At 55.1% G+C, this 15,260-nt stretch overlaps 1 protein-coding gene across 2 annotated transcripts in view; it reads right to left on the bottom strand.

Moving 5' to 3' along the window:
- AGAP3 (ArfGAP with GTPase domain, ankyrin repeat and PH domain 3) overlaps positions 1–15,260 on the bottom strand; it is a 153,678-nt gene that overhangs the window by 13,678 nt on the left and 124,740 nt on the right. For both annotated transcript variants that reach the window (XM_064445301.1, XM_064445300.1), the window contains exons 12-13: positions 9,098–9,271; positions 4,333–4,494 (exon numbers count right to left, since the gene is read on the bottom strand). In XM_064445301.1, coding sequence (XP_064301371.1) covers positions 4,333–4,494; positions 9,098–9,271 — 336 coding nt within the window. The remainder of the gene's footprint in view (positions 1–4,332; positions 4,495–9,097; positions 9,272–15,260) is intronic.

Below are 15,260 nucleotides of genomic sequence, written 5' to 3'. Positions count from 1 at the left end.
GATGCTCCCTAGCAACCTGACACTGCGCTCTCTTTAACATGCGACCATGTAAAAAAGCAACAGCTCGTTTGATTTATGATACTTCAGAACAACTAAGATTCAATTGCTCTGCACGTCCCTGGCTCTGATTACCTCCTAAATGAGATAAACTGATGGCAATTTATCCCCAGACCTCACCAACTTTCCCAGGATGCTAACCTGAGACGCTCGTGCCCTGCACACGCAGGCGTCAGGCTGGGCGCATCCGAAGGCAGCCTGGCCGCAGACCAAGTTGTCTGCTCCTCTGCACTCCCCTGCTGCTGCTTGTGCCTACGAGATGCCGCAACGGAGAGCTGAGCCTGACACCGTGCCTGGTCCAACACGGCTGCTGAGGTCTCCTGGCGGGAAGCTCTGGGGGGTCCCGGCAGCGGTGCTCCCCGCACCGGCACAGCCACGCGGGCATGAGCCCAAGGAGAGCACAGCTGGTTGCTGGGCTGCCCCCACACTCCTCCCAAGATGGTGAACGCTCCACAGCGGGATGAGCACCACAAGGAATGGCAGCTCTACCACTGAGCACGGCAGCCCTGCTCTCTGCACAATGATTTTTACACTTTCACGATGTTGACTATGCAAAAGCAAAAATCTCAGATTATCCCGCTGTGAAAAAAAAAATGCTGTAACTGTTCAAAAGCAGCTAAAAAAGATTCAAGGAAGAATCAGACATACTTATGGACACCAGCCCATGACATAAGTCATCAGTCATGTCCCTGATGTGGGGCAATGCTCAGCCCTGGGTTCACAGCTGGAACCAATCTCTGACCATTAAGGCATCAGGATGGGACCTCACATAGAGGCTCATTATCTCTTGCTTGCTTGCTGCCAGTTCCCACCTCTAATGCAGGCTGCCAGGCAGGACAGAGACCTGGGTGTGACTCCAGTCTAGCGCTCGCCCTGAGTGCCTAGGAAGCAGACAACGCAAGCATCAGTCCCAGAGTCACTCCTCCGCATCTGCCTTGGGCTGCCTGGTCCTGGTGATGAGCCACCGCAGCACCCTGTGCCGCATCAGCTCTGAGGAGCAGTCCTAGTGCCGGGGGCAGGAGAGAGGCAAAACGAGTTGCCCAAGGAAGGTGCCACAGGCAGGGAGACCCAGCGCCAATCAGACGTACGGCCGGCAGGGGATCGTCTGCCTGAAAAGGAGCGTGTGATTCAGCTCCACAATTTGTACTGAGCACAGGGATGTACAAGGACCCTTTCCAGAGAGAGATGTCCCCCTCTCCCCAAAATGGGGACACAGCTGTTTGCTGCTGAAACATCGGACTGGCTACAACAGGACCAAGCTGTGAACCTCTAGGTGTGTGCTACCCCACAGAGCAGCAGTGGCTGGCTCCTGCAGACACGGAGCATGGTGCTGCTGGCATGGGTGCTGCCCGTATACCCTCCGGACCTGCAGCATGTACAGCCGGGCCTCCCCAGGAGGTGCTGCTGCAGGGAGACCCGAGAGGATGACAGAAGTCACGGCCCAGCCTTTGGAAGCTCCATTTTGCAACTGGATCGGTTTTCTAATACAGTAGATTACATAAAAAATAAATACGAGGTAAGTTTTTGAAAAGCCAGCCGAAAAGCCAGAAACCCCACCGTACAATACCCCATGTGGAAAAGACATTCTGACCCAGCGCGTGCCCGGGAGCAGCAGGCTCTTGTCGTCTCTGCCTGACAACAGCATCGAACCAGTGGATACTGCACCCGTTTACGGCCTGAGGAAGGACACAGGGACTTGGAAAGACTGGATTCAAGCTGCAGACACAGAGGTCTGATTGCTCACGTGACTGCAGACCACAGGTGCCCCCTCTGCTCTGCCATGCCCCTCCTGCCTCTGCCGTGCTCTCCTAACTCCTCACAGTGGTCTGCTCGCTGCTCCCTTCCCACCGCTGCACTGGAGCAGGCTCGCAGCCCGCTGCACGTGCCCCAGCAGCGGCAGCGCTGCGGATCACTGCGGGGGTACGTTTCCTGCTCCCGGTCCTGGTGCTGCCTTCCGGCAGCAGGAGGAGCAACTGCGTGCAAGGTCTGTGCAGTGACAAATGAAGTTTGGTACCTGACACTTCACCGGCAAATGAAGTTCCATGTTGATAAATGTGAAGTAATGCACATTGTAGGAAAAAATTACATTACTCCAACACCTGACAGGGCTCCAAATTACCTCTGTCAACCCAAGACAGGGCCTGGATATCACTGCAGATAGCACAAGACCTCTGCCCAGCACACCACCATGGTCAAGGACCAGGTCAGGGAGTATCAGAAAATATTCTGATGCCCTCGTACACATCACGTGGCATCTCATCATCACTACGTGCAGCCTCGGTCACGCCGCCTTCCAAGGATACTGCCAGACAGGGAAAGGCAGCAAGAGCGAGTATGTGTCTGAAAAAAACCTCCCTATGAAATGACAGGAAAACTGAGATGGCTCAAAGAATTGTGGACTGGGCATCCAAGGAGGAAGGTGACAATCATCTGGTCTGCCCACCTGGATGCAGAGAGCGGGGAAGTCTGCTGGGGCCGGATCACATGTGTCTTGCAGAAAAGTAACTTATTTAATTTTAAGACTTTGAGCAGTGGTTAGTCCACATTACTGCTTCATAAAAGCGTCTGCACATTTGGTTACCTTTTCCACTAAGAAATTGTATTCAATTTTGTGTAACTTGAGATCCCAGCCTCTGCACCTTCTCATGCCCCTGCCAGCTGTGCAGAACAGCCTTGCAGGACCAGCCTTCTTCCTCTATAAGCACTGAAAACATCAGTCCTTTGCTTCTCAGTCTTCATTCTGGTAAGCTGAATACCTTAATGTCCACACCATAAATACATTCATCAGACCGAGGTCAGTTTTGGGACCTTCTTTACAACTCTCTCCAGTATTTCCATGCTCCCTTGGAGTATTATTTACAGGATGGGACACAGTACTTTTGCACGTGCATTCCTAGTCTCACGTGTAGGTGCAAAGTCATTCTACTCTTTGGTATCCCAGTTTTCTAACATATAAAGAATACTTGTCTCTCTTTTTACCAAAGCTCTGGACTGAGAACTACAAAACAAAAGCTATTGTGGGAAGGGCGGTGATGTGTCTGAAGAGTCATCATACACACATAGCTACGAGCACCAGTGGTTTAACCAAGTGCAAATACAGACAGTACTTCTTGCTTTCCAGGAGACATCCAGTGTATATGACAGACTCAAATGATGCTCAAGATGCCAGAATCAACCACTACAAAGGGGAATTCTTTCCTAAACTCAGTGGTTTTTCAGATGAAGATAACTACAGCAGAAAAGACTGAACAAGAGAACTGCCGAACTCCTATGCGGATCATTACCACAACGCTTCTAAGAGAGAGAACTTAAGAGTTGTTCTGCCTTGGGAAACCTGGGCTGCTGGTCTACAGGCTGACCTGTGATTTGCTGCAGGATGCCAGGACAGCCGCAGCATGCTTTGTAGGTACAGGCTAACAAATGTACAGGTTAAATTTTCTGGTTTGTTTTACAGTAGCCATTAGTTTCAAACACTTGTACGTAACCCCTCTCTCCCTGCCTTTAGCCATCTGAATAAAATCTTTATTTTGGTTTACTACAAAAGGTTATTGAGTGCTGTGGGACAGGATAATCTAGGATAAAGTCAAACCTTAAAGACTGAGGATCGCTTTTTCCACAGACACTAATCATAGAAGCAGGCTTTGCAGAACATGGTTGCCAAGCTAATCTCCACCCGGACAAATCTGGACACCTTTTCACAGCAAGATGCACCTCCCTGTGCTTTGCAGGCTCCCTGCCAAGCTTTGGGTCCCTCTTCAGGAACCGCAGAGACACCAAAGTTTCTCAACAGAAAAACCATCAGCATTTTAGCACAGGCAAAGCGAAGGATACATCTTCAACTGGTTTCCTGAAGTAAACTTTTCCAAAAGTTTGAGGCAGATGGCTGGCATAGGCCTCTTAAATGATGAAAGTCTGGCAAATTTAGAAGCCAACAGAAATAGGTTCTTTCTTGTGGTAGAAAGTGCCTGCACACCTTAAGTATAGTTAAGCACGCCTTAACTATGTGGTGTGCTCTCAGCTCTGCTAATACAGTTAGTAATTATTATTACCACTAACAGTATATGCTGTCATAGGCGTGATGGCAGTCCTGCTTCCACTGCAGGTGAGAAATCAAGGGCAGAGCAAGAGAGGCGGGTTGTTCCTTTCTGCCTAAGCACAAGCTGGCTCGAACAAGGAGCGCTCCAAGCCCCAGGTCCCCGACGAGCCCTGCAGGACTCCCGGGTGTCTGCGCTCTGAGCCGGTGGAGCTGCCCCCCAGGCAGCAGACCTTTCCTACCTTCTGCCGCCGCGCTGGGGCCATCAGGCCGAGTTGTCCCAGTGCTCTTTTTCCTGCGATGCTTCTTCCTGTTTGCATGTGGTGATGGAGGCGGCTCCAGCTTCGGGCTGGCAGCACTGGAAATATTCGGGCTGGAGCTGAGAGAGTCGGCAGTACCATTAGCTGGGAACAAAGATAAAGAAAGTAATGTACAGCAAGACAGTGACAGTCTGCTCTTTCTAGAGACAACCAAGCGTGCTGGAGGCAGCCGCAGTGCTCTGCCTGGCTGAAAATGCACAGCCCCACGAGACAGGACAGCACCGATGCTCAGCCCCGTCGCACGGGGCAGCTCCCACACCCGCTCCGGCTCAGGCTGCCTCGGCAGGGTCACGCTGTACGGCTCTGCCCTGGGATTCATCCGGGACGATCACACAGAGACAGCGCTGGCATCTACGTGGCCGGGACAAGCAGGGCGGCATTGCTGGGGGCAGCCTGACATGCCAACCCCTCAGTGCACGTCCCTGTGCGTACTGCCTTGCAGCGGCACCCTCACAGGGCAACGTGTGGGTTTTGGGAAGGGACAGTCCCAGGAGGTGCTTTCAGGCCCCCCAGGTGCCAATCCAGGTCCCAGGATCTGAACTGCTGCTGCAGAAGCATCGATCCCCCACGGCACCGCTCTGCCAAACGAGGTGACTGGGGTTGCCACACTTAGGAACTGAGCATGATGGTCTCAATAGGCTTCCGATACGGAGCTGAAGAAGCTGCATCCCCAGCAGCAACGCACCAAATTTATCCTCAATCATACTGTTCCTTACAATTAATAGCAGAATTAGAAACAATCAGGGAGCTGCCTAATTACTGTCAATTAGAGCGCGCTAATCAAGCTCCGATCACACACACACACGCTGCCGCTGCACTCACCATTAAATGTCAAATTTCATTAGAGACCAGCAACAAAATCAAAAGCCTGACATTCAATTTCAGCAGCACACACAGCGAAGGCTTCCAATCAGCATAAAAATGCAGACTCCGGGGAAGGCAAGGAGGTGCAGGAGCCCTCGCTGCACTGTTAACCCTCTCCGAAATACACTCCTGCCTCTCCGGTGTCCACCCACACACAGGGCATGTATGGCAGCTCCGCTCCCAGCCTGCTTCCCTCCCGGGCAGCTTGCCGTCCTCTTTGTAACAACCCAGTGTCTCCCGTCAAGCCCCAGTCTCCAATTTCTACATTTCATGGCACCTGAAATTAAGGAAGCGATCACAGCATCTAACAAGGGCAGCACCCTCCAGCAGTGGGGACTGCCTATGACTTGGCAAGCCCTTCTCCCACTCCAGCCTAGCCTCTACTCTCCCTTTTCAGCCCGGTTCAGTCAGACTGGCTCTCTGGGGCTTGGTCTGTCTCTGCGCGGCAAGACAAACATCCAACAGCGGGACAGAGAGGGCTGCAGGCAGTGGCCAGGAGCTGCCCCGTGCAGAGGTCCTGCGTGCAGCCTGTGCCCGCCTCGCAAGGCTGGGAGACGATGCGGCATCAGAGCTCTTCCTTCTCTGGTTTCTGCAACATTTGACACGCACTAGTAGGGTGTTTCTGCTGCTATTTATCCACAGGGAAATAGTTCACCCTTGACAATTAAGAGAGATAAATCTAATAAATTCAGACTCCATTTTTATAAATATAAATTACTGATACAGGACTATGCTTAGAGCAGATGTGAGGCACCTTCATCCCTCAGCCTGGATGTCTCAGGGGACCTGAACTTTCTCGTCTGAGGCTACACATGGTGCATTGAACCTACACTTGCTGCCCACCTGTTCACCAGGACACCCCCTGGGCCGAACCACGTACCGCTGGAATCCTGCCCCCGCTCCGGGCTCAGTGTGGGGTTTTGTTTCCTTCTGCAGCTCCTGCCAACGTGCCTTCAGGCTGTGGTGGGGCTGACACCTCCTGCTCCGCAGAGCAGAGATCGTCCATGTCCCCATTCTTCTTACTGCCCAGCAGCTAAAGCCGAGGAGCTGGGGGCTTCCAGGGCCCGCAACGGGATGGGGATGGGACTGCAATGGGGCAGCGGCAGAACGTGAAACACACTCCCTCTACAAAATCAGGTATTGCTTGCTCTCCCCCTTTTTCCCCAGCAGGACAGAAGTGAGCTCTTCTGACCCACCCAAGGACTTCCAGGTCCCCGTCTCACCATGGGAACCCTTCCGCAGGCACACGTGGGGCCTCCTGGTTCCTCCCTCCAAACCAGCTGGCCTTATGGGGAGCCCTGGGTCCCCATGGGTGGGCCACAGAGGCCCTCCCATATAGGATAAACACAAAATGTGCTGGAGCATGTTTACGTGACCTGTACAGCCTGTCTCACCCCTCTTCCATGTGCTCTCCAGGGCACAACCGTTGGAGACAGCCCATCCCTAGAAGCCGTGAGGGGAGCCTGCACCCTTTATTCTGCAAGTCTGCAGAAATATTCGCCAGCCCTGCCGTCTAGAGCTGGAGACACCGCGGAGAACAGACCTGGGCTGCGCAGGCACAGCTGGGGTTCGGGTGCGGGCGAGGCACACCTGCTTTGGCTTAGCTCACCCCTCAGCTGAGGGGCGGACATGCCCCTCGGCTTGGCCCGCCGTGCCGCATGGGCCGCGCCACCTGCCCCTGCCCAAAGCCCTCTCCCTCCTGACGCTGAGAGCCCACTTCTGCCAGCCGTGGCCGTGCAGGTACCAGCCCGGCGAGCTGCCAGCCCGGCGTGAGCACAGCCAGGCCTGCTCCAGCCGACAGGGGCCCTGTCGGGAGCCCGGGGAGCTGCTCTCCACCCCTCTAGGGCCAGGGTTTTGCTCCAGGGCTCTGCCTGCCCCAGCCCTTCCTCAACAGCCCCAAGCAGCAATGGGAGACAGATGCTGGGAGGTACAAATCATTGCCCCTGCCAGCGCGGCGGCGACGGTGCCACGGGCTGTGACCTGGGCGAGGGACAGGGAGGCTGCTCCAGGAGGCCCCCAGGACAGCCAGGCTGGTCGCCCCTCGTACCCCGCAGACCCTTCAGCACAGCTGGCCCAGTGACATGTCTCTGGACCACTAACGCAGGGCAGGGCAAGGCAGGACGGACCCACAGGGCTCGGGGTCTGGCACAGTGCAGTGGGACCCAGGCAGAGCGGACAAGCAGCCATCACACAATTAACAGGGTCAACATCTTGCCCCTCCATGCCACAGGGAGAAGCAGCAGCACCTCAGCTCCTGTTAGTACCACTCTCCAGGTTACTTTGCATGAAAGAGGTAGAGTGCTTTGGGTGGCCACAAACGCAGCAGGCTCCTCCCGTGGACAGGGAGCAGAGGCCGGCTTGCTCTCGTGTGACACTCAGGCCAGAGCTAAGGCAAGCAAAACACACAGCGCGGCCACGCCGGGCCCCTGGGCTCTGCAGCAGGGCTGCTGGGAGGAGGACGAGACCTGCCACGACGGCCCCTGGGGCGGCTGCTCTCCAGAAGGGCTGTGACACAGAATCCACCTGTGCAAAGGCAATGTGTGTGCTGACCACAGCACTGCCTGCCTGCTCACCTCCACAGGCGCTTGCGGACCTCGCTGCTGCACGCACAGGGGCACGCTCGGCAGTCGGCACAGGAGGCTCCTGCTGCCTGCGTGCACGGCTCCTGTGGGCAGGGCAAGGCACCGCCGGCAGCGGTGGTACCCCTCTCCTGGCGTGGGGCGCCGGCCCTGCAGCACCCCAGCAGAGGTGCCTGTGTCCAAAGCGGTGCGCAGAACGCTGTCCCCTCCCACAGCCCTCTTCCTCCGGCGCTGGGGGAGCGGGGGGCTGCCCTGCTGCACCCTGTGTCCGAGGCGAGGGGAGGGGGGGCTGCCGGCACATTAATGCTCAGAGCTGCGCCCTTCCGCTCCCATCGCCTGCGCTGCCCCATCAGCAGTAACAGTCTGATTAATTCGCTTCCAGCAGGGAGCTGATGGGGCCAATGATGGAGCCGCTGCATCAGGCGCGCTGAAATTGATAGTTTTTCACAGTTACAAATGAGGAGCCTCCTCAGCTGCAAATGGCGCCCGCACAGTCGGACTCCGGTAATGATCATAAAGAGGCTCTCTTTAAACTGCGAAAGCCCCTGGGACCGAGCGGGGGGGCGGCTGCTGCGCTAATGAGAACTACAAGGGGCGAGCAGGCATGGAAATGGCTCCTCCACTCTTGATGTGCATTTAACTGCTTTTTTAGTGCGGCGGCAGAGCCAGGAACGAAGGAGTGATGAATGCAGCACAAAAGCATTTATTTTCCAATTCGGCAAAGTGGCTACGTTGGGAAATGTATGAATTATTTTAATTCACTCAACTGTCCTGAAACATCACAGAGAGCGAGTGAGCGTGGGGGGAGGGGGCAGGCTGCACTCAGTGTGTGCTCCAGAGACAGGAATTACTCCTATTCGTTCAACTGCCCCAAAATCTGGGAGCTGAGGGTGCCGACAAGGAGCAGAGATGGGGGAAAGCAACGGTTACCCCTCGCACAGTGAGCCAAGCGGGGCAGGCAGAGGAGCGAGGTCAGAACAGTCCTGCCACAGAACAGCATCCCTTGGCTGGAGGGAGACCGCTTTACCATGCCCAGCAGAAGAGCTTCTCCCCCAGGTTTGGACACCGCCAGCTGACCCTCACAAAGGTGGACAGTCCCAGCAAGGCCCCAAAGGCTGTGTCCGGCACCCGTGAGCAAACTCTGGGCTTGCAGCCACAGGGCAGAGCTCAGGACTGCCCCATCACCAATACAAGCCTCCCCACCCGCTGCAGCTGAGGGGAGCGGGGTCGGGAGTGCTACTTACAGGGGTTGGGGCAGCTGCCAGGGATAGCCACGGCCTCATTCCACTGGTCCGCGCTGGAGACGGAGTAGGAGCGCTGGTGCATGCCGTCTGGCTTTGAGCTGAAGCCCACCAGGTTGATGCCGCTGATGGAGCGCTCTGAGTGCAGGGAGGTACTGCTGGTTGAGTGGGGAGCACCTGCAAGAGAGGCACGAATTTAGCACAGACCAACTGCTGCTCTGAAGCACGGTGGAAGAAGGAAAAGCTGTCCTGTGCCTGATGTGACATGCCCCCATGTGGCCCTGCATGAGGATAGGCTCTGTTTGGCTCTCCTCTCCCAGGGGATGCCAGTGAATCGCTGCCCAAAGGTGGTGAGGAAAGAGCACTGCCCAGAACACACCACTTCCCAGAGGGACACCCAGCTTGATGTATTTCAGTGTAGCACCCTGGGATGCATAGCCGGCACACAGATTTCCTCTCCAGCCAGATTGTGCAGCTGGAGCTCATGGTCTGCTCACCATTTTCACTATAGCCTCAAGCACCTGGACAAATACAAACCCAGCCCATAGCCAGCGTGCTCATCCTCACTCCTTAACTTCACCCCTTGTGTGTCCCTAACAAGAAACCCAACCATGCTGCAGGCACTAGGAGTGAATGGAACATCGCATGGAGGATGTCAAAGGGACAAGTGGGGGAACAGATGTCTGTAAGGTGGGGATCGGGGGTAGAAGAGCCTCTTCCCGCTAGCTGGAAACCCCTTGAGCTGAGCCCAGACCTTGAACCCCCCAGGAAAGGTGCATTTTTGGGACTAGAGGCTGTCACAGAAGACAAGATCACTCAGAGATTCAAAATGGGTCAAGTATTTCTGGATTACAAGAATATAAAAAATTTCCAGAATAGTAAACAGAGAAGCTCTGACAGGGAGCAAAAATCTTGCTGTTCAAGGCTGCCGGCAATCTGTTAAGGATGATGATGCTGCCCTAGAGGGATTACCCTACACCTGCCCACTACAAGCACTTTCCTGTGCCTTCCCTTAGGGCATTCAGCTCCAGCCACTGTAGAACAAGTGCTCTGGGAGCCTGGGGGTGAGCAAAAGGTCCCTTTCCCTACTCTGAAGCTACCTTTCCTCCTTCCACGCCCAGCGGCGCAGGTGCTGAGCTGGGACTCCCACACCAGCCTTTCTGGCCGCGGATGAGGGCAGGGCCCATTGAACGGCTCCAGCTGCAGTGCATCCAGATGATGAGGTGCTCATCCACAGCCTGACCCATCTGCTTGCCCCAGGCCTGCCAGAACCGACCACTCTGCGGCCATGCAAGGAGCTGGGCTAGGGGAAACCGAGCAACGTCTTTCACAGGACTGGCATGTAAGTGGGACCCTTTCACAGAAGCAGGCTGGAGAGCAGAGACTTGCAGGAGCAGGGCCCCAGCTGGATCTGCTACAGCCAGGACAGCTCACCTGACTGTGTCCTCACTCTGTAAAACCAGCCTCATTTTGCTCTCACAGAATCCCGGCGTGGCTGAGGCTGGAAGGGACCTCTGGAAGTTGTCCTGTCCAACCCCTGCTCGAGCAGGATGACCCAGAGCCAGTTGCCTTGGACTCTGTCTGCACAGTTTTTGAGTGTCTCTAAGGAAGCAGACTGCATACCCTTGCTGGGCAACCTATTCCAGTGCTCAGCCACCCTCCACAAAGAGCAGAGCCCTGTAAAATCCCATGTGGAGCCCCAGATTTTGTAGATAAATTTACGTTTCTGCCCCTGCTGTTTCCACGAAAACCTAAGAAATGAGGTTTGAATGTCACTGGTGCCTGAGCGCTGCCTGAAGCTGCAGAGTGCCTGAAACAACAGCTCAAGAAACCTGAATTCCCCCCACTACAAGTGGATCCAAGGCATGTGCTGAATGGAGGGGTGATGTGGGCTACCAACCCTGCACCAGGTGCGCCTGCCATCCTTGAGCACCTTTCATTCATTGCCAGCACAGCGGGTGCCTCCCATCCTCCTTTTCCATGTACCCAGCCTGGACCCAAATTCCCCTTTCTCTGCTGCTCTGCACAGGGACTTGCCTGCAGCCCCTGCCTGCCCTGGCCGTGCTGTCGCAGGGCTCGCAGGGCCACGGCGCCCTGCGGCCCCGAGCTGCCAGGACCTCAGCCCGCGGGGCAGGAGCAGCAGAGCCGCTGGCTTGCCTGCCTCCAGCCTGGCTGCCGCACGCTCCCCCTCCCTCCCCTTGTTCAGCACCACAGAAACACGTGTAAAACCATGACACTGACTTTGCCTCTAATTAGCCCTTAATTTACAAGACACACTCGGAAGGGTAATTAGCTGGCGCTCCGCTCCTGACTGCCGCATCCATCTCCTCTCGCCTCCTCGTGGGAGGGAGCCTGCTGCCACTGGAGCAGGGACAACGCTGCTCTCCCGGGACCAGGAAGAGCTGGGTCCTGGGAACTGCACTGCCGTACTGGGACAGAATGGGACGGGACAGGCTGCCCCCAGAGCTCAGGCAGTGCCTGCCGGCCCCGTGCCAGGCAGCGCACACAGCATGTGTCTATCGCCACAGCCATGGAGGGGAGGGAGGCAACCAGCAGGAGTGCAGCATGCCTGGGAGAAGCTCCTCCAGCAGAGAGGGAAGTCCTGCAGGCCCCCAGTGTGCCCAGATTTACCCCTTGTGCTTCCACCCCGGCCACACTGGGAGCCCCAGACACACCAGGAGCCCCAGCCTGCGGGCACGTGCCCTTCCATCGTATCTCCGAGGAGCAGCATGGGCTGCCACAAACACCCAAGTGACCCCAGCCCGGACCAGAGCCAGGGACATGCCGCCCTGCCGTGGCCAAGGCACCCTCCAAACCTGCCCGCAGCGACAGACCTCAGTTACGTGGCACCGTGTGGTGAGCGAGGCTGGGCAGCGGGAACCAGTGCTGGCAGCAGGAAAGGAAGGCTGCTGTGGTCAGACTCACAGAGCAGCACCCCCAGGCGCCTTGAGAGCCCCGCTCGGCTCGCTGGCAGCCGCCCTGGGAGCACACCATGCTGCCAGAGCAGGCGGCCATGGCTGCGGTGCGACCCGCACTGGGCCCGCAGGACATCAAGTGTGTGCAGAAGACATGCCTGGGAAAGCCACTGACACGCACTCAGAGCCCACACCGCACCCCAAGGCGACCACCCGACCCCACGCGGGCGCCCAGCACGAGCCTCCTCAATGCCTGCCCTCCGACGCCTGCCGTGCCAGCAGCGCGTGCCATGAAGAAGCGGTGTCAATTTGAAAATTTCATTTTGAAACAAAACAGTGCTGCTACAACTGCCGCGAACAGCTTCTATTAGCTTCTGCAGTCTCTCCAGGAGCTCCCCGCACTTTACACCAGCTGCCTGGAGTCATCCAACTGCAGAGAAACGGCCTCACAGCCTGGCTGCGTGCTTGGCTCACAGACCTCTCGGCTACGCACCTCTGGCTGCTCCCAGGGATCTGCAAGGTGGTCCCAACAAGGCTAGAGCCCTCAGGAATTGCATCCCTTTGGCATTGACACCACTGCCAGCTGCTGGACATGTTCCCTTTAAATTAAGCAAGCAAAGTGAAAGGTGAATAAAAGGCTACATGTAAAATACTAACTGCCTCTGAGCCAAAGCCACCAGGAACTGAACTCTCCCGGACCCTGCCTACAGTCCTTCAAGTAAAGCTCTCCCAATCACTGTTTCCTCAAGACCCAAAAAAATGAGATTTGTGTTGACATGTTAGTGTGACCTCACCAGCAGGCAAGGCTTCGTGATGCCTTTTTAAGTAAGGCCTAACTGATGACATGGCAGTAAATGGAAATGACCTAAAAACAGAACATCATTTTTCTAAGCTTGGAGTGCGGCAGTCTGGCGACTTCAGTAGATTCAAGTGTCAATCAGAGCAAACTGGAAATTCTTCATTACGGTGCGGATGCACAGAGAACGGGAGAAAGGTGAGTTAGCAAAAAGGGATGCTGTCAGTTGGGAAGGAGAACATTTGTGGAGACACTCGAGGATCTTGGGATAAAACGTTGGACATATTTAACATTTTCAACAGCAATTTTGCAAAATAATACATGGGTTCTGGTGAAATTTGCTGGTGGCATTAAATTCAAAGCACTGCCAGTATTTTGGCAATGAAAATGTCCTGCTGGACTAGATGATTTTGAGAAGGGAGCTAACAAAACCACAACAAAGTTTATTTAGTGCTCTGGAACTAATGGACCTGATTCAGAAAACCCTGGGAAAGTATATACTGTTTTCCGTGGGATTTGGATCGCACCCCAGTGACAAGAACGTCTGCACTAGGCTGGGGATCCTAACTGGGAACACCGGAGGAGGAGGAATTCTGCTATTGCCTCACCACAGCACCACCGAACCACACCACCAACGAGGCTGGAAAGTCGAATGTGACCCCACGTGTGCAAGGTGAGGAATGTCTCGCGTAACTGGGAAGCAACGCACGCTTTCTGCACAAGCTGATATGAGACCTCACCTAGATCCTCATGCACAAACTACCACTGTGAAAAAAACTAATTCAAGGTAGAACAGGTACAGGAAAGGTGACATTCCATTCCTACTAATCCTATTAGCCTACCTGCCCACATCCTACAGCCTGCCGTCCTGAACTACCGCAGACTGCCAGTAACAGCAACACAGAGTGTATGGACATGCTAAGTCACATACCTTTTTAACAGGAGTAAAACAGAAATACCTACATCCCTGACAACTTCATTCAGGAAAGGACTACTTCCTTCTCTTGAACCTGACCAGCACAGAAGAAATCAAGCTGTGACACATCAGCGCTACCTCCTACCATCAGCATCCGACACCCTCTTCTGAGCAAGATCCCGGTGGAGCCAGATGTCTCCTTGATGCACATGTCCTGGGTGCTGAGTGTCTGTAGTCTGGCCAGGACACGGAAGGGAGACTGCTTCAGCAGCAGAGATGGATACGCTCTGTGCACCAGCAGGCAAAGATACCAGTGATTATGGTCCTGGCCTAATCTCTTTGCTGCGTTTGACGCTGTCAACCCAGGAGTAGTGCCGTTTCAACATGAGAAAGGGTCCCGAAGGTTCATCCTCCTTTGGCCAATGCACACAGCAGACTGCAACACAAAAATGTCTTCACAGCCTCAGACCCTGCCTGGCGATAACTCAAAGGAACAGCTGTCTCTCGCTGTATTTATTCAACATTAAAATGTGGCCAACAGGAGGATGGTCAGATGGCAGCTAAATTCTGCTCTGCCTGTGCTTCCGCACACCAGCTACACTCCTGCAGTCAGGATGGCTTGGCTGGACGTGGTGACCTGAAGTTGTGCACAGCAAAGTGAGCTGGTGGCAGAGGAATCACTGAGAAGTTTGGAGCTCCCATGAAATCCGAGTTGTCACCTATTTCATTCAGCAGGCTTCCGAACCAGTGGCTGCTGCCTGGAGCGAGCTTCGCTCTCGGTTCTGGCACAGCATAATTACTCACGGATGGGCCTCAACCTGTGCATACAGCTTGGCCCCAGTTCTTCAGTCCATCGTTTCTCAGCTGGACTATCCCAACACACTCTTTGTCTGTGTATGAAGCCACCACTAGCACAGGCTGCAGCAGTAGCGTCAGGTGTTTTCAGAGAAGGCAGGAGACTGGCTGGGTACCTCATTTCAGCTAAGACTGCTTGCATGTTCCTCTGCCTCCCAGAAACATGAAGGGACAGATCCCTGACCGTCTGCATGCCGTGATTTCCTCGAAGCCCTGCAGAGCCAAGGGCAGGGACAGACGATTGCCTGCAGTTATGTCTTTGCGAGGAGCACTGACTGTGCATCCCCGCCCCAGCACTGCTCTCCTGGGGCACATGGGTGGCTGCAACCAGGACCTTACCATGTGGAAGAAGCAGGGTTCTTTTGGAGAACAGGGGTATGCTGAATTTTAAAAAGGCACAAGCCGGATAGCAGTTTGGGAATTCCCCCTCGTTCTATGGCCAAGGGCAACACAGATCTTTTCTCTGAAGTGTCAGCACAGGAAGAGGGACACCACCTCCACGCCACACTGCAGCACAGACTGCTGGCCATATGGCATAAGGTGGTGACGGACGTCAGCCCAGGATCCCTAGTGGGGACACCCTGGCACGAAGCAAACCCAGTTTTCTCTTGTACTGCAGTAGGCCAACAGCACACTGCAAATTAATGCTATTCACCGTCCGCCAAACCACATCCCAAAGAGTCA

The sequence above is a fragment of the Phalacrocorax carbo genome, chromosome 2 (assembly GCF_963921805.1).
Source record: "Phalacrocorax carbo chromosome 2, bPhaCar2.1, whole genome shotgun sequence".
Classification (NCBI taxonomy): domain Eukaryota; kingdom Metazoa; phylum Chordata; class Aves; order Suliformes; family Phalacrocoracidae; genus Phalacrocorax; species Phalacrocorax carbo.
Note: the sequence above shows the minus strand (reverse complement) of the source record. Positions and strands in the feature narration are given on the sequence as shown.